Here is an 18,784-nt window from a genome sequence, read left to right on the forward strand (position 1 = left end):
TAAATAGAAAGAAATTAATTGGCCAACAAATATATATATATATAAAATTAGCCGGGCATGGTGGCGCATGCCTGTAGTCCCAGCTACTCGGGAGGCTGAGGCAGAAGGATTGCTTGAACCCAGGAGTTTGAGGTTGCTGTGAGCTAGGCTGACGCCATGGCACTCACACTAGCCTGGGCAACAAAGCGAGACTGTCTCAAAAACAAACAAACAAAAAAAAAGGAGAGATCTGACCCTCTGGGAGGCAGAAAAAAGGAACTGGGAGCAGGGAAGAGACAGGAGGTCTAGGGAAGTTTCTGAGTGACTGAACCTGTGGAGAACCTCGAATTGCTACACCTGAATCAATGGATCCACCTGTGTGGGAAGTGTTCTTGGCCCCTATCGAAGAGGCCCGGAGATCTTTTGCTCATGAAATCATCTTCTCTCCCAGAGAGATAGGGAGTTCCTTCCAGGCAGGTTGGAGCCGTGGTCTGTTGCTTCCAGATACACCCACTTTGTTAGCAGGTGTGTGAGTGAATTTAGGTAATTCTCTGATCACTAGATCAGATATCTGTAGACTTAGAAATAGGTTTACTCTGACTCCCCATGGAACAATTTCTTTCTTCTGCCTGTAAAGATGACATTGTCTAATAGTATCAGCCATGAGACAGCATGCTGATGTCTGATATATTATTTTTATTATAAATATAGAGCAAATTTTACAAATAATTGGGAAGTGGCCTTAGCCAGACAAAATTAAATAACACAGTATAGCATGGATGAGGGAAAGTATGTACAATCATGTCAGGGTTAGAAAACCCTGAAAAAGGTACCTGAGTTCATAGAATTTCCAACTAATTCTCTTGGAGAAGGCCTCTTAGGCATAGCATGAGATCAAGTAGGTAATATTGAATAAAACCTTTCTCTTGGCCCCAAAGAGATTCCATCTGTGTAGAAGAAGGCTGAGTGAGAAGCATGTTTGCCTCTCCTCCTGCCCTTCCTTTTTATTGTAAGACACGTTTGTGGACCCCACGGGGAAAAAGATAGATCTCAGAGGCTGTTCACAATGCCTAGGGCTGAGTTATAACCACCCTCCCCCCCACGTCCTAAAACCCTCTCACAGCCCTGTTCCCCAAGGGTATTAGCACCAGTACAGCCTTCTAGTTGTAAACAATGCCACCAGCATGGGTGATAGTGTCCCTGTAGGGTGCTCCCACTTCTCAAGGACCAAATACACCTTAGCGGAGGCAAGGATTCCTGAGACAGTGAGTGGGGCAGACAGAAGATGCACAGGTGGAGATGTGGAATAGAATGGTAGTTGATGCCTGGTCTGAGGTGCCTAGAAGCTGAGTTAGATCCATTTCTAGCCATGAACGAGGAAGGCTCTTCTTATTTTCTATTTGGAACCCCTGACAAAAAGCCTAGAGAGGCTCTTGACCAAGAGACCTGAGGGATTTTGGTGGCTTCTTACTCCTAACGCAGTCAGACTGGCTTAAGAGCTAATCTAAGTAAAAATAACCCTTTTCACATAAATAAACTGTTATAAAAATTAAAATGGCAGAATGTCTTGGAGAAAAGGAGAAAACCCCCAATATGTCAAATTGTGCATTTTTAAACAATAATTTAAATAATCTCTGAAGGGCAGCTCTCTGCTTCATTTCCCAAGTTCCTAGCAGATTGTGTCTACTAAAGGCTTGTTTTCTCCAAAGCTGCAACCCCTCCCTCTTTCAGCACTTCCTTGAATAAAGCCCATAAAGATATTAAAACCTATGTGCACTTCTGCATTTTCCATCAGGAATTGCCTGTGGACCTTGGCAAATAGTTTTCCTAGTTGATTCTAGTGGGTTCTTTGGAGAGAGGTTTTCCAAAGGGCTTAGGTAAGCAGCAAGGTGCCTAGACCTTGATCCTGTAGGTAGACCACCCTGACAGTGAACAAAGGTATAGACTTTCCAAGGTCACTATTGGTTATATATTTGATTTTCCTGGGTATGGTGGGTTCACACCAGACTTTAGAGAGAGAGGAGAGACTATTATTGCCTTTGCTTTCTCTCTTTCTCTCTCACTTTTTCCGGCACATGTACTTCAGTGGAGAAGGGCATAGCCTCAAGGTTATGGCAAATTCAAGTCAGACTCTGATAGGACAAGACTCGGGTGGAAAGGAATGAGTGAGTGCTAAATAGATAAATTTAAAGCAAGTCCAGGTAGAGGAAAGGGGGAGGGGTGGGGAAGTTCTGGCAACTGTGTCCCAAGTTGGTTTTGCCAAATTTCAATGACAAGGAAGGTTGGATTCCCTACAGACTCCCAGACTCCCGGATGTACCTTTTCATGTATTGACATTGGAGGGAGGGATGTGACCAGGCAGCCAGGAGGTGCCTATTAGGGAAGAAAGGGTGGGGGAGACTACTTCCCTTCACCCCTGAGGGTAATGGGATCTCCTAGAGATGAGGGTGAGAGACTTGGAAGACATCAGCAGTGCAGTGAGCAGGACAGGTTGCATTACTTCTTTTTTACTTCTAAATACACCGTATCTGTTGTTTTTGGCGATGGGGAGGCTGAAGTTGGTTGTGTTGGTTTCTGGGCTTTGAAATTCAGGGTAGAATATGCAACTTCATCCATCTGAAAAGCACGAGTAATGATCAGTTAAGTCAATGTCATGAGTCAGGGCCTCCCTTTGCCTAGTGAGATTCAGTGCCATGGCCTGTCACCTGTCACCACCTGACACTGTGAGCTTTGGAGAAGGGCACTTATTACCCATCCTCTGCTTGGTGACATTCTGACGAATGATCATTAGACGACCTAGATTACGGTGGCGTTTGTGAGATGGAATATGATAACACAGCAATGAGAATGAACAAACAACAAATACGTATAACAATATGGATGAAACTCACAACACAGTGTTGAATGAAAGAAGCCACAGATAAGGATATGCTGCATTTCTCATTTGTGTAAGAGCAAAACCAGGCAAAACTGATCTGGAGCCCTGGAAGTCAGGATAGTGGTTACTGTCTGGAGGGAAGTGCCGGGAAGGGGGTCAGGTAGTGTTTTTTGATTTGGGTGCTGTTTACATGGGTGTGTTCAGCTTGTGAAAGTTCATACATCGGGAAAGTATAATTATGAGTTAGCACTTTTCAGTATGTATGTGTGCTCTATTGAAAGGTTAAAATGAGAAAAATTCTGTAAAATTCTCATAAAATAAAGAAAGCAGGATCTCAGATCCATTAGAATGGAAATTATCCTTTCGACAGTAAGAGCAGGGTCAGGTTGAGGGTTGAGAGAGGGTCAGAGAGGAGGGTTGAAGACTTAGTGTCTTCCTTATTCTGGCCATGGTGCTGGGTGCTCTACACATGGTAACTTGTTTAATCCCTTCAGCTTCTCTTTGAAGTAGGCAGAAAGCCCCTTTTACAGATGGCAAAGCTGAGGGTCAAAGAAGGCAAGTTACTTGCCCAGAGTCACAGAGCTACTAAGAGTCACAGCCAGTATTCAACACAGGATGGGGATGATTGAGGTGGACTCATGGGTGTGATTAGCAATGCTTCTTTGTTGCTGCACTGAAGAACTTTGCCCAAATGTCTCACATTTATGTCTTCAAGAATAACCAATTCTCTACAGAGTAATTTCCATGAGAAAATGAGCCAGTGAAAGTGCTGTGCTTACCTTGTCAGGTGAGTTGTCAGAGTGGTCCTGACCTGGGGAAGCAAAGAAGAGTTACCAATCCGTGGAAATGCAAAGCTGACTTAAGGCCTGGTAGTTTCTAGCTGAAGGAGGTGGCGGGTGGCGGCAGTGGTCGTGGCTAGGTGCGGGGAGGTGGCCCATCGTCAGGGAAGGAATCCGCTTCCCTCAGAGTCTGTGGTGCAGACTCGGTGGTGGTGGTGGCGCAGTATTAGAGGAGGGCAGGGGTAGCGCCACAGGAGGCCGCTTTCCACTTTTGAAGATTTCTACCGGTTCACAAGGCCTTGCTTTTTGCCCAGATGTGTTTCTCAGCAACATGCTCCAGTGGCAAGGAGGGGCATTGAGGCACACAGCACCCAGAGCACCCAAAAGCCAGGAAAGTCTCACCAAGGAGAATGCCCACATCCGTAATAGAGGCAGGAGGGGGAGGAGTAAGGATGAGGAAATGGCTCCTGGGAACGTGGGATCTTGCTCAGGCCTGCCTGGCCTGGGTGGAGTGAGCCTCTTTGGCACAGCTGTGTCTCAGGGGACTCCTGTGGCTAGGAAGGGTGAGGACCTGTGCCAACTCAAGATTGGGAAATGGAGATCCCCTCTGTAAAAATTCAGAAGGAGCTGGGCATGGTGGTGTACACCTGTAGCTGCAGCTACTTGGGAGGCTGAGGCAGGAGGATCACTTGAGCCCAGGAGTTGGAGGTTGCAGTGACCTGTGATGATGCCACTGCACTGCAGCCTGGGTGACAGAGTGAGATTATGTCTCAAAAGAATACAAAATCATAAGGGAGGGAGATTTGGTAATCTAGGATTCCTTGCTAGGGCAGGGCACATGGTGGAACATAACAGTTCACACTGAGAGAGTGGCTTTACTTACTGTGGTTGGAGGCTGAGGATTTGTGCTCTGTGAGATCATGCTGGTCGCTTGCCCTAAATAAACATCAGACACTGTGACTGCTATTCCCAAGCACAGGATCTTTGCTCCCTGAGTTAGGAAGGACGCTGTCAGCAGGTAATTTCTTGGAGCTCCTTGATGTTCGTGCAAACCATGGTTGGTGCTGCCTTTCCTGTCAGGGCCTCTTCAGCTAACCATGACCCCTTCTAGGGTTTACTCTTCTCGTTGCTGGATGTTCACATTTAGGTTCATCCTCTATTGACTGCTTCTGTGCCTACTTCTACCCTAAGAGCTTTCCCATTTTGTTTTCCAGGAGTAGATTCTTATTTTTTTTCCTATTGTCTGAAAGGACTTTGGTTGTTTTTGCTATCTCTTAGGTTCTCTTCCTGTCCTGTTTCTCCCTCATCCTGCTACTGTGGTTGGTGGAGCACATGATTTACTTTCTCCTGCTGCTTCTTTCATTTTTGCATTTGTTTTTCTTCTTGGACCTTGGCTTCCCTGACTGGGTAACAGAGGAACATGATTGGGTCTGTTCCTCTAGACTATATGGGGATTAGAATAGCCATGTCCAAGAGATGGTGGGGTGCAGGGAGCATGAAGACTAGGGAAGAAGAGACCTGCAGGAATTAGTGCCAACAAGCAGCAGTTTAGGGGGAGGAGGAGGAGATCCAGCCCCAGAGACAGGTGAAGCACTTCTTACCCTCTCCCGAGCATGGCAGTTAGCCTTGCATGAACCTAACAGAGGAAAGGCCATCATACCTGCCAATCTTCCTGAAATACAGAAAATACACCAGGGTTGCTATCAGAGCCACCCCGGCCAGGACTCCAATCACGATGCCAACAATGGCCCCAGCTGAGAGGCCTTGTGTTGAAGAATCTGCATGGGAAGAAAAGAGGAGAAGGAATGAAGGTGCAGTTGTTTTACAGTGGGGGTGCCTTGGGAAATAACTCTCAGCATAAAAGTAGTCTCTACTTGTTCCTTCAAGGAATATTTTTGTGTGCATGTGGAAAAGTTGCTGGGAGGTGATTAGCCAACTAAATCATTTCAATTTTGTCCCTCTCACCCTGTTTTAGGTTGGTGATCAGTCTTTGGTCAATTCTATTTTGAGATTTCTGCACTCAGATATTTGTGAAGGCTTTGAAATATGAGAAAGGCTCATTGCAATTTTTGTATGTTATTACAACTTTCCACCTCTTTGTGGTTGCATCTTTTTCTCAGTGTCTCAGAGCCATGAATATGAGCCTCTCAGATCTCTATGGCAGGGACTGAGCTGACAGAAGGCCCAGGCCAGTGCATTTTGAGTTCACCACCTCCTTTGTACAGAGACCTGGCTTCCCACTGGGTCCCAGCAAGCCCGATTCTGCCAGGCTCTGGTTTCCTCTGATGGGTGACTGGCTCGAGGACTCCCCATCAGCCTTGCAGAAACTCCCTTAGAACTGCACTGCAGCCCAAACGCCCTTCTCTTCCTCCCTCACAGGCATCAGATCTGCAATGTGGTCTGAAGCTCTCTCAGGCTCCTCCCACTCCTGCCCCACTCTCCCTCACAGGCATTTTCCCCAACAAATTATCTTTTTTTTTTTTGAGACAGAGTCTCACTTGTTGCCCAGGCTAGAGTGAGTCCCGTGGCGTCAGCCTAGCTCACAGCAACCTCAAACTCCTGGGCTCAAGCGATCCTCCTGCCTCAGCCTCCTGAGTAGCTGGGACTACAGGCATGCGCCACCATGCCCGGCTAATTTATATATATATATATATTAGTTGGCCAATTAATTTCTTTCTATTTATAGTAGAGACGGGGTCTTGCTCTTGCTCGGGCTGGTTTCGAACTCCTGACCTCGAGCAATCCGCCCGCCTCAGCCTCCCAGAGTGCTAGGATTACAGGCGTGAGCCACCGCGCCCGGCTCCAACAAATTATCTTGCATGTGTAATCCCATCATGGCTGTATCTCAGTGGATGAAAATGAATGTACCAGGGTTGAGACTTTGCACTTAACTCCTTTTTCTCCCCCTCTACCAAATTTAGTCAGTAATCATGTCCCAGTGGGTTTTTTTGTGTAATGCTTCTTCCTTCCCATATTTATATGTGTGTGTGTGTGTGTGTGTGTAAATATCTATGTATCTATCTATATCTACATAAAATACCTTTTGCATCTGTTTCTTTTTTTCTGTTGCAACCATTTGGGACTTAGCTCTCACCAGTGAACTCAAGCCAGAGGATTAATGCTAATGTTAGCTATGATTGTGGGGTACTTATTATTTGCCAGGTCCTGTGCTAAACATTTTACATGTATCTCATTTGATCTATAGGGTAACCCTGTTAGGGATACATTATTCCCATTTTAAAAATGAAAAATGGTGGCATAGAGTGGTGAAAACACTTACCCAAAGTCATATGGCTGGTGAGAGGTGCATCTGGAATTTAAGTCTATCTAAGACTATCTAACTTCAAGTCTAGTGATAACAGTAGTAATAATTGCAGCTAACATTTATGAAACATTTCGTCTGTGTGTGACATTTTGCTGAGGGTTTAATTGATGCAGGGAGCATTAATTACATTAAATCCTTAAAGCAATACCATGAAGCAGGTTCTTGTTACAATTTTTGGTTGAGGAATCTGGAGCACAATGAAGTTAAGAATCTTGTGCAAGAAATTTATAACCTATAAACACATTAAAAAGGAGAAATATCTCAAATCAACCTAACTTTACAACGTAAGGATAAAGAAAAAGAACATTAAATCCAAAGAGAGTGGATAAAGGAAATAATAAAGATTAGAGTGGAGTTAAATAGAATGGAGAAAGTGGAGTTAAATAGAATGGAGAATAGAAAAACGATGGAGAAAAATCAATGAAACCAAAACTTGGTTCTTCAAACAAGATCAGCATAATTGACAATCTTTAACTAGATTGACTAAGAAAGAAAGAGAAGATTCCAATTACTACAACCAGAAATGAAAGAGAAGCCTTTACTACCAATTCTGCAAAGACAGTGATTATTACAGTACTAGGAATGATGGTATGCCAACAAATTGGATAACTAGGTGAAATGGACAAATTTCTAGAAACACAAAACCTGCTAAGATGGAATAATAAAGAAGTAGAAAATCTGAATAGACCTACAACCAGTAATGAAATTCAGTCAGTAGACGCACTGGACAAAACTCAACATTGTTTCTGATAAAAAAACACTCAAACTAGGAATAAAACAACCTCAACCTAATAAAGGCCATATGTGAAAAGCCCACAGCTAACATCATACTCAATTGTGAAAGACTGAAAACTTTTCCTTTAAGGTCAAGAACAGGATGAGGATGCCTGCTTTTGCCACTTCTATTCAATGGAGTATTGGAAGTCCTGGCCAGAGGAATTAGGCAAGAAAAAAAAAAGCATCCAAATTGAAAAGAAGCAAAATTATCTTTGTTTACAGATGACATGAACATTTAAGTAGAAAACTCTAACGATTCCACAAAAACACTGTAACAACTAATAAACAAATCCAGCAAAGCTGCAGGTAAAGAAAACATGCAAAAATCTGTTGTATTTTTGTATACTAACAATGAGCGCTCCAAAAGTAATTTTTTTTTTTTTTTTGAGACAGAGTCTGACTCTATTGCCCAGGCTAGAGTGCCTTGGCATCAGCCTAGCTCATAGCAACTTCAAACTCCTGACCTTAAGCAATCCTCCTGCCTCAGCCCCACAGAGTGCTAGGATTATAGGCATGAGCCACTGTGCCTGGCCCACAAGAAAATTAAGAAAAATATTCTATTTACAAGAACTTCAAAAAAATATTTAGGAATAAACTTAAAGAATGTAAATACTTGTACCCTGAAAACTACAAAACATTGCTGAAAAAAAATTAAAGAAGGCATAAATAAGTGGAAAAGGTGTCCTGTTTCCATGGACTGGAAGATGTAATATTATTAAGATGGAAGCACTACCCAAAGTGAACTACAGATTTAATGCAATCCCATCAAAATCCCAGTGAGATTTTTTGCAGAAATAGAAAAACCCATTCTAAAATTCACATGGAATCTCAAGGGATCCTGAATAGCCAAACACTCTTGAAAAAGAAGAACAAAGTTGCAGGGCTCACACTTCCTTATTTTAAAGTTTACTACAAAGCTGCAGTATGCAAAACGATGTGGTATTGGTGGTGCACACCTGTAATCCTAGCACTCTGGGAGGCCGAGGTGGGAGGATCGCGCAAGGTGAGGAATTCAAAACCAGCCTGAGCAAGAGCGAGACCCTGTCTCTACTATAAATAGAAATAAATTAATTGGCCAAGTAAAAATATATAGAAAAAATGAGCCGGGCATGGAGGCACATGCCTGTAGTCCCAGCTGCTAGGAAGGCTGAGGCAGCAGGATCGCTTGAGCCCAGGAGTTTGAGGTTGCTGTGAGCTAGGCTGACACCACGACACTCTAGCCAGGGCAACAGAGAGAGACTCTGTCTCAAAAAAATCCCCCCAAAACAAAAACAAAAACCCCATAATGTGGTATTGGCATGAAGCAAGATATAGAAACCAATGGAATGAACTAGAGAGCCCCGAGATAGACGCTTGCATACATGGCCAAATGGCTTTTCACGAGGGTGCCAAGGCCATTCTGTGGGGAAAGGATCATCTTTTCCACAAATGGTGTTGAGAAAATTGGATATCCATGTGAAAGGTGAAGTTGAACTTTTACCTAACACCACCTACAAAAATTAACTGAAAATTCATCAAAGACCTAAATGTAGAGCTAAAACTATAAAAAATCTTAGAAGAAAACATAGGGTGAAAACTTCATGTAATTGGATTTGGCAATGATTTCTTGGCTATGACACCAAAAGCATGGGCAACAAAAGAAAAATAGATAAATTGTACCTCATGAAAAGTAAAAACTTTTGTGCATTAAAGGGCATTATCAAGATAGTGAAAAGATCACCTATAGAATGGGAGAAAATATTTGAAAATCATATATCTGAAAAGGGATTAATATCCAGAATATATAAAGAACTACTATAACTCAACAGCAACCCCAAACTCCCAAACATCCCAATTGAAAAATGGGCAAAGGATTTGCATAGACATTTCTCCAAAGAAGATAAACAAATGGCCCAAAAGCACATGAAAAGATGCTAAACATTGCTAATCATTAGGGAAATGCAAATCAAAACTCTAGTGATATACCACCTCACACCCATTAAGATGGCTAACAAAACTAAAACAGAAAACAGGTGTTTTTGAGGATGTAGAGAAATTGGAACTCGTGGGCATTGCTGGTGGGAATATAAAATGGTACAGTCACAGTGGAAAATGATATGGTGGTTCCTCAAAGAACAGGGAATCACCATTTGATCCAGCAATTCCACTTCTGGGTATATACCTAAAAGAACTGAAAGCAGGGATTAGAACAGATACTTATATACCCACATTCATAGCAGCATTATTCATAATAGGCAAAAGAAGGAAGCAACCTAAGTGTTCATAGATGGATGAATGAAGAAGCAAAATGTGGTATATCTATAGAGCAGAATATTATTCAGTCTTAAAAGGAATGAAATTCTGATACGTGCTACAATGTGGATAGACTCGAAGACATTATGCTAAGAGAAGTAAGCCAGACAAAAAGGAACCAATATTGTATGTTTCCACTTGTATGAGAGGTACTTAGAATAATCAAACACATAGAGACAGAAAGTAGAATGGTAGTTACTGGGGTCTGGGGTGGGGAGTGGGTAGTTATTGTTTAAGGGGTACACAGGCATAGTATGGTAGGATGAAAAGTTCTGGAAATGGATAGTGGTGATGGTTGTACGATGTGAATGTACTTAATGCCACTGACCTGTACACTGAAAATGGCTAAAATGTAGGTCTTATGTATTGTATATTTTACCACACACACACAAATGTTAACAGAAAAACAAAACCACAATGTTATGTAAAGTCACACAATAAATGTGAGACCCAGGGAAAAAACTAAGTATATCTGATTCACAGCCCGAGCTCTTAACCACTTTGCAATTCTGTTTACTCTAGTGGTCGCTTAATTGATATTCTGCCCCCTGGACTTTTATCCATTTTGCACACCGTTGGCAGAGTAATTCTCCAGGAAGATGGAGGAAGAAGCGAGAGGTCACTCACGTTCCACGGTCAGCCTGAAGATGTCACTTCGGTAGTGACTGACTGGGTTGGAGACCTCACACTGATACTCCCCGGCATCCCCCCTCTTGACAGGGTTTATGCTGAGACTGATGTTGCCCTGGGACAGCTGCATCCTCTCTGTCACCTGCAGACTTTGGTTGTTGAAGATCCACCGGATGGAGATTCCAGTATCATTTGTGCGGCAGGTCAGGACCACAGAGTCCTTGTCCTCCGTGACTGTGCTGCTGCTGGCCTGGATGGAGGGCTGTGCCACTGGCTGTGGCTCTGTGGACAAGCAGAGGACTGAGAGTGGCCTGGGCCTGGGGCCATGCCCCTTCCTCAGAGGTCTCAGCCAGCTGTCAGGCCCCACAGGGAGCTGTGCAAAGGTGACCACCCAGGGGACAGCCGTGACCCTCTGTAGAAGGTCAAGTGTGTTTGTTCAGGAGATACTCTGTAAGGAGAGGGCGGCACCTCCCCTCTGACACCAGGATGACCCCTGACTTCTCCCCTGGACATCTCTGTGGCATCTGCACCGGGACCCTTTTCTCAGCGCACATGTCCTGCAGCCTCATCGTCAGGTGTGATGTTTCTCCCATTGACTTTGTGACCTTTTCCTAGAGCTTCCTGTGATCAGGCCCCTTCCTAGTGCTGTCGCTCTACACACAAAAGAGGTGCTTTCTTCCACTAAATCATTTATTAGGAATGAAGAAGGCCCAGCCTGTCTTCATGACCTTGTATCTGAACATGTATGTCCCAACCTCAAGGATTTCTCAATCTGAAGAGGACTTTCACTTCCTGGTCTGTGGACTGCTGTTAATAAAAGGCTGAGACTCTTACATTCTCTGCAGATATAAATTTTTGGTGCTGCCACTTTGGCCCCTGCAGAGACTCACAGGTGGATTTTTCTGTTTTTCCATGGGAGTGTCACTCGCTGTTCTCTGTGGTGCATCATAGGTGCTGTGTCTACAGCTTTATGTAGTTGGTGACTTCAGAGCCAGGACACAAGTCAAGAGTCTGCCCTGAGGCTCTCTATCTTCCCATTTCCCTGCAGCTTCAACAGGGGAAGGCTCTGGCAGCACAATGTAGCCAGATTCAGGCCAGGCCATCCGGACACCTTCTGCACATGGCCCGTCCCAGCCCGGATGGAGTCAGAGCAGGGCCGGTCACCAGGCCAGCTGGGAGCAGAGCAGGGAGCAGAGCTCCGAGATGCTCACCCCTCCTCTGAGGGGGTTTCATCTTCTTATATGGGGAAAAATAATCTGAGCCTATTACAAAACCTCCTATGTTCCTTGTAGCTCATGGAGTAGGCAAAAAATTAAAAAAAGCAAAGACGTTACAGACAGGGACATGATAGTGAAAGAAAGACGCCACTTGACCTTGAGGACCCTTCCTCTCCCCCCTCTGTGAAGCCCCTCCCACTAGATGGGGTTGTCTGGGGCTGAGGGCACCCCCTCCCCACATTCCAGGCTGGACCCAAGATCAGGTGTGCAAAATCAGAGAAGCCAGTGGAGGAGACAGTCTGCAGAGACGGAGGGTTCGGGAGGGTAACCTGGGACTTGTTTGTGCCCAGGACAGGTGGGGAAAGAAAACTTCTTTATGGCTCTTCTCTGAACACCAGACATAGCCCATGCCAAAACTTAATGCCAATCCTCCAGGGATTCACTTACCAGAAACTGTGATATTCTTGACTGTGGTCCTATTGCGGCCAGTTGCAGAGTTGTGGGCGACACAGGCATAGGATCCGCTATTATTCACAGTGACATTGGGGATGAAGAGCTCTTGTGTGGGTGGCTGGAGACTCCCATTGATAAGCCAGGAATACCGTGCAGACGGGTTAGAGGCCGCGTGGCAGGTAAGGTTGAGGTTTGCACCTGGAGGGTAATAGGAGTCTGGGGGGGAAATGGTGGGGACGTCGGGGCCATCTGGACAAAGAGAATAAAGCCACATGGGATGTAATCAGAGGAAAGGGGAAGCTCCAGGTCTGTAGAAGGGTCACAGTGTCCCTCTGAATCCTGTCACAATCTTGTTTAAAAGTAACAACCTGGCCGTGTGTGGCAGCTCACACCTCTAATCCCAGTGCTTTTGGAGGCTAAAGTGGGAAGCCAGGAATTCAAGAGCAGCCTGGGTATCATAGGGAGACCCCGTCTGTACAGGAAATTAACAAAAAACTAACTGGGCTTGGTGATCCATGCCTGTAGCTTTAGCTACTCAGGAGACTGAAGCAGGAGAATCACTTGAGACCAGGACTTCGAGGTAATAGTGAGCTGTGATCTCACCAGCACACTCCAGCCTGAGCAACAGAATGAGACCCTATCTCTCTTTAAAAAAAAAAAAATTCCAACAATAACCTGTGTTTGAGACATTGAGACACTGACCTGTTTCTCTCATCACAGGTTGTTGACCATGAGCATCTCAAGACAGGAGCGCCCCTCCCTCCTACTCTTGGTCAAGGCTGGGCCTGACCGGGTTTGCCTGGGGCAGGAATCTTGGCCAGCCTGGGTGTCCAGGGGTGAGGGTCTGTATACTCAGACCCCAGAGGGACTGAATGGCCTTTTCTCTGGCCAGGTGAATTTGGGCTGCAGCTTGGGCTGTGGAGGAACAGAAAATACTCACAGAGTACATTCAGGTTGACTGGGTCACTGCGGCTGCCACTCACTGGGTTCCTGTTTTCACACTGATAGGATCCTGTGTAATTCCTTGTGATATTGAGTAAAATGAGGGTCCTGTTGTCCAGGGACATCACCAGCCTGTCACTGTCTTGGAGCCTCTGGCCGTCTATCCACCACAGGTAGGTGGTGTCCTGAGTCTCAGGTTCACAGGTTAATGCTACGGAGTCCTCATCCTCCATGGGGCTGGAGCTGTTGCTTGTGATGGAGGGTTTGGGTAACTCCGCTGTGCAGATAACAGAGAGAAGGTTGCCCTGGGTGCTACCTTTGATTCCTCTAAAATCATCCCTCAATCAGGGTTGGCATCTCTCACCTCTCAGCCAACCTGAGTGATTAAAAGACCAAGGCAGGTGTGTGTGTCACGAGACAGACGCAGGACGAACTGAGGGTCAGAGAACGTGAGGCCACCTGCTCTGTGTCTGGGAGATGCACAGACTTTCTCACCTGAGCAGCAGCAGTGGGTGGTGGACAGACACAGGACCTGGAGCCAGAGTGCCCCTCCACCCCCACCCTGGCGCCTCTCCTGGTCCTTCCCTGACTGCCTGACTGACCCTGTGGTCCTCACCTGGAATGTGCGGGCGTTAGGTCCCTTCTAGCTTGATTGTCCCACTTTGACCCCCTAGGTGTGTTTCTGTGAGGCTGTCCTCAGTGATCCCAGAGGTGGGTACTGAGGGGACTTCCCATTGTCCTTAGACCATGTGGTTACTGGGCAACCTGGCCTGGGACTGGGTGTTTGAGCACAAATAAGGCAGGGAGAGCAGGAGCCAGCCTGGAGAGCAGCTCAGCAGTCAGGCTGTGGGGCCACGGGTTGGGGCAGTGTTTCCCAGCTGCTTGATGGTGACTGACATGAGCCAGTGACTCCTAAAAGGTAGAGCAGAGTCCAAGGAATGTTCTAGAAAAGACTGAGGGGACAGGTGGGAGCTGGTGGGTTTGGAGCAGAGCCATGTTCCTTGCCCTTGGTCCTTAATGTCCCTTCTCCCTCTGCACAGAGCATATGAGGACTCTGTGTGGATCATTCCAGAAATATACATGGACATATGCAAATGCAAAACTGACTGGTGCAAAGGGGGGAGCATGAACATGCTGGAATCTGGCCTCATGGACCTCATGTGTTGGGCAGATGGGATAGGAATATGAAAAGTTAAGTTTCTTCCATATCTGAAAAGTGTTATTAGTACTCAGGATCTAAGACCAATTGCTGGGAGGAATATTTCTGTAGGGAGCATGATGAGGTCTTAGATGAAGCTCTGAAGTCCAGCAGGTCACATTATGCTCAAAGGAAGATGCTGAAGTCGGTTTGGAATCAACGACTCCCTGGGTAGAGAGAGATTCGTGAGCCCTGTTACGAGGACAGAACTAATCATAGGGAAGTCTGAGGTGTCTCAATAGTAAAAAGAGAAGAATGTTACCAAATTAGGAGAAGTGATATGTGTGATGATAATAAATGTAGCAGAGTTTCATAGCCATCACTCCTGGTGAGAGTTAGGCAAAATGGGGAGGAGCCCGATGAGGCATGTGAAATGCGTTCTTCCTTTCTCTTGACCTCAGGAAACACAACTAGGGTTTGATCACATTTGTCCAAACCGGGCAGTCTAACTAAGATGCCCTGGCTCATGCCTCTCACCATCTGAGGGACCCCACCTTCTAGTAACCATGTCGTCTGGAGGGACGCAGATGCCTGTGGAGCTGGCTGTCACCCCTGTGACAGCACCAGTCTGGCCAGCTCCACCAGGGAAGGTCCTGGGAACCATGGAGGACGTGAGCCCAGGCCAGAATCAGGTTGGAGTCAGGAGTCAGTGGGCGAAATGAGCCTGTGGCTTTGGGGGTTGTAGACCTGTCCTTCTTCTCTGACCCCTGGTCACACAGTGTACAAAATAGATGAAGGGGTTGCCAGTCCTTGTCCCGTGGCCTCTCTCTTGTGTCAACCTCACAGAAGGAAAGAGCCGTGGGTGGGGACATAGTGGAAGCTCATTTTCCTGATGACCTGGGGACATTGGCTTGTGATGCAGCCTGGCAGGGGCGGCTGCTCCCACTGATTTCTGTGCCTTTACTATTGCCTAGGAGGTGGGCCTGGCCATGGGATTAGTGAGAGGGGACCAGGACAGGCAGGTGTTGTTAGTGGGAGTGTCAGGTGAAAGCTTAGGGGTGGAGGAAGCCGTGCAGGGTGGGCACAGTGCCAGCTGGAATGAAGGGGAAGGAAGATGAGGGACATGAGGAGCAGAAAGAGCCAGACATGCCCTGGCAGTGAGCATGGGGGTTCTGAGGACTTCAGAGATCTCAGAACTAGGACCAGGGAGCCCTGAAACCCCCACAGCCGGGAAACTCTAGAGTCACATGCGACAGGTTCCTAGTAGCTGTAAGGGCAGGGGTCAGAGGGATGGAGCTTGGGTCTCAATACTTGTGGGGCTGGGAACAGGTGTGGTCAAAACTTCCTAGGATTCTGCATCTAGGATCTAGTCTCTGAAGAAGTTGTGGATCATTTATTCATTCATTCATTCCCCAAATAACTACTGAGAGTATCGCACATTGGGCCCTGTGCTGGTGCAGGGTGTGAGTGGGGAGAGACAAAGCCACATCATTTCCTATACTCTCCATGGCAGTGACAGGGACACACCAGGAAGCACCTGGTTTAGAGTCCAGTGGGGGGTGTGGCTGAGGGGACCCTGGGCATTCCTGACACTGACTCTGCTTGTTGAGGCAGGTGATTTAGTTCTAGAGTGAAGCTGACTAATTCTCCATTCGCTCCTCACTCCCCAGACCGGAATCTCCCCTCTGAGCTGCAGATGCAGCTGATCCCACCACTGGCGTTGGGGTCCCCGGATGCCTAATAAGGCCCCTGGGAGTTGAGGGAGGTTGAGGCTGTGGCTGCAGACAGGCCTCCTGTGACTCTGATCTTCAGTCATGTTTTGTGTGACCCTAATTCAATGACTCTGTTGGCCTCTGCCTCAGTTTCCCCTCAGTAAAATAGGATACATGGTAAATGGTCTCTGGCTTATATTGTCTGTGAATTAACCTTAAAATATTCACAATTACCTGACCTAAAGGTTCGTGCAGAGGATCTGCCCAAATAAACAGCATCGATTGTTATTGCATCCATGAGAGCCTCCCGGCCTGATCCCTGGTGGACAGGAGCTTCTAGGAGCGTCCTCTGTCCTCTGTTCCTCCCCGTGGGGACACCAACTTCCCTGAAGTCTCTTAGGTCCCCCAGAGCAGTGAGCTGATGGCCTGAGGAAGTTGTCCATCTGTGCCATCCACACTGAGTCTCAGGTGACTTTCTGGGCATCGTGATTGCCCAGATGAGCTGTGGGGTCAGGCCCTGGCTGGTGACCAGCTCCAGGAGCCATGGCCCCTGGGTAGGTGGTATAATGTGGTCCCCAACAGGAGAACAAATCACCGGGACTCAGGAGCCCTGGGCCTGAGCTTCTCTGTGACAATCCCAGGGGGCCCCTCAGTCCAGGCCCTGACCAGGTCCTATAGGGTCTTACTCCGGGCCTTGTCCAAGGGGAGGGCACAGCGTGCTGAACGAAGACTGATCCCCTGCTGAGTTACCCGTCATACTGGTCCTTCCCCTGCAGGGAATGTCTGCAGGTCTGGACGCAGGAAAGGAATCTGATCTTCTGACGTTTGCCTCCCCCATGTGTGTCCTGCACTAAGTGCCCAAACCCCACCATGGGACATGACGCAGAGGGGGAGGCAGGCTCAGTCCAGGCCTGACAAGTCCGTGTGGGTGAAGTAGAATTTACCACCCCTCCCCCGAAACCCAGAGGTCACAGGGAATCACTCACGGTACACGAAGAACTGTCCAGTTACTTCTTCATTCTGAACATCTTCCTTTATAACTTGTAGGGTGTAGTGCCCTGTGTCATTCAGGGTGACGTTCTGGAACAGCAGGGATCCATTGGGGTAAATTGTCTCTCGACCACTGTATGCAGGCCCTGTGCTGTTTACTTGAGTGTCTGTTCTATATGATATTATTCGATAGCTGTTGCCCACCGTGTCCCCTTTGTGCCAGTTGTAAACAAAAGCATCCTGTGGCACATTGTGGACGAGTAGAAGAACGTGCTTCCCCTCCACAGCATTGAGCGGCACGGATTCCACAGAGAGTTGGGCAGTGGCGGGCGGGTTCCAGGACGTTAAAAGTGAGACTAGGAAGGAGGAGAGAGAATCAATCCATATTGGGACCTTGTTTGGGATAGAAAGATGGGCCCTGGGTCCTGAGCAGGTCTCTTCGCCCTCTGCCTTGGGGTGTGTGTGAGTGTGTGAGTGTGTGTGTGTATGAGAATCTGTGAGTGTGTGAGTGACTATGCCTGAATGTGAGTGTGTGCGTGTGTGGTCTGGGTCAAGGTCAGCAGTGTGACCATCATCACTCGAGCGCCTCTGGACTGGCCATGCCCCTGCTTGGAATCCTCTTCCCAGGTGTCTGCACGGCTCACCCCCCACTGCCCTCAGATCCCTGCTCACACTCAGGGGCGTCCTTGGGAGGGACCTTCCCTGGACACATCCTCGGGACCCTGGGTCTTCCCTTCCTGACCTTTCCCTGCCTGTTTCCTCCGTGGCTCTTGTCCACAGCTGGCCTCATATTCGAGAACTCTCTGCTTGTCTGTCTTCCTCCCACTAGGACTTGAGCTGTGTGAGGGCAGGGACATGTCGGACTTTTGTTGTGCCTCAAAGCCCGGGATAGGCTGCGGACACCTCTGGGTGAGTGAATGAGCATTTCCTGGGTCCTCCATGTCCTGCTGTTTATTTTACAATAACATAAAGATAATATCTGACCCTGGTGGGTAAGGGTCATGTTTAGTGTCCCTGGTTATGTTTACTTGAAGCATCAGCCTGATATCATTATTACCATTTTAAAATTGTAGTGACCATTGATGATTAACCTGGAGAACACAGAGCAATTGAGACTGTCCTGCCCCTTTCCAATTCCAGTTCAATGCTACTTTCCTATTATGACCTCCTCTTTCCCTCTGGTGTCCCCTCCCCATTTCTGGCTCTAACAGAAGTTCTCTGTCCTTCTCAGAGCCCTGTCCTCCCCAGGAGACCCCGGCCAGTGTCTGTGCTTCTTCTTCCCACCCCATGCCAGGGATCGTCCCTCTCACCTGTGAGCAGGAGCCCCTGCCAGGGGACGCGCCCTCTGTGGGGAGGGGCTGAGGGGGGCTCCATGGTCCCTGCTGCCTGCTCTGTCCTCTGTGCAGAAGAGCTTCAGCTCCAGGAACGCTCCCCAGCACAGCTGCTCTGATAAGTCAGCTCTGCTGTCCTTCCTCCCTCTGTGCTGAGCCTTCCCCTGAGGCTCAGAGTTTGGCTGGTCATGTGTGTCAGGGGCGGGGTCTGTGCCCAGGGCACCTTCCTGTCCCCTCCCCTCTCAATCCTGCCTCCTTGTCCCTCCTCCTCCTTTCCCTCTCTCTGTGTTTTGCTTTTGCAGACCACACTTTGAGAAGCAAGGCTGATTGGATCCTTTTTC

The 18,784-nt window shown here is 47.3% G+C and overlaps 1 protein-coding gene and 1 long non-coding RNA gene across 4 annotated transcripts in view; one reads left to right on the forward strand and one right to left on the reverse strand.

The window, feature by feature from the left end:
• Positions 1 to 11,986, forward strand: part of LOC142861093 (uncharacterized) — a 74,995-nt gene extending 63,009 nt beyond the window's left edge. Inside the window, exon 2 of the long non-coding RNA XR_012912464.1 lies at positions 10,553 to 11,986. This is a non-coding gene — a long non-coding RNA (uncharacterized LOC142861093). The remainder of the gene's footprint in view (positions 1 to 10,552) is intronic.
• CEACAM1 (CEA cell adhesion molecule 1) lies at positions 656 to 18,570 on the reverse strand. 3 transcript variants are annotated; one of them, XM_075993129.1, is made up of 9 exons: positions 18,423 to 18,563; positions 17,109 to 17,468; positions 13,271 to 13,549; positions 12,325 to 12,579; positions 10,658 to 10,942; positions 5,297 to 5,414; positions 4,520 to 4,572; positions 3,637 to 3,668; positions 656 to 2,595 (listed from the first exon to the last, which is right to left on the reverse strand). In XM_075993129.1, exons 1-9 carry the CDS (start codon positions 18,484 to 18,486, stop codon positions 2,476 to 2,478), a joined length of 1,566 nt encoding a protein of 521 aa, XP_075849244.1. In that variant the 5' UTR covers positions 18,487 to 18,563; the 3' UTR covers positions 656 to 2,475. The 3 variants fall into 3 exon arrangements, with proteins under 3 accessions (XP_075849244.1, XP_075849246.1, XP_075849245.1); XM_075993131.1 differs by lacking the exon at positions 10,658 to 10,942 and having other exon boundaries at positions 18,423 to 18,570; XM_075993130.1 differs by lacking the exon at positions 4,520 to 4,572 and having other exon boundaries at positions 2,471 to 2,595.
• Positions 18,571 to 18,784: the final 214 nt, after the last annotated feature.

The sequence above is a fragment of the Microcebus murinus genome, chromosome 16, assembly GCF_040939455.1.
Source record: "Microcebus murinus isolate Inina chromosome 16, M.murinus_Inina_mat1.0, whole genome shotgun sequence".
Classification (NCBI taxonomy): Eukaryota; Metazoa; Chordata; class Mammalia; order Primates; family Cheirogaleidae; genus Microcebus; species Microcebus murinus.

Bases quoted from the DNA above. Each gene is read 5' to 3' on its own strand.
- CEACAM1 (XM_075993129.1), bottom strand. From the start codon at position 18,486: ATGGAGCCCCCCTCAGCCCCTCCCCACAGAGGGCGCGTCCCCTGGCAG. The intron at 12,580-13,270 runs GTGAGTATTTTC...CTCTTTGTCCAG, and splicing joins AGTCAACCTGAATGTACTCT to ATGGCCCCGACGTCCCCACC. The intron at 5,415-10,657 runs GTGAGTGACCTC...CTTCCCATGCAG, and splicing joins CTTCAGGCTGACCGTGGAAC to ATTCTTCAACACAAGGCCTC.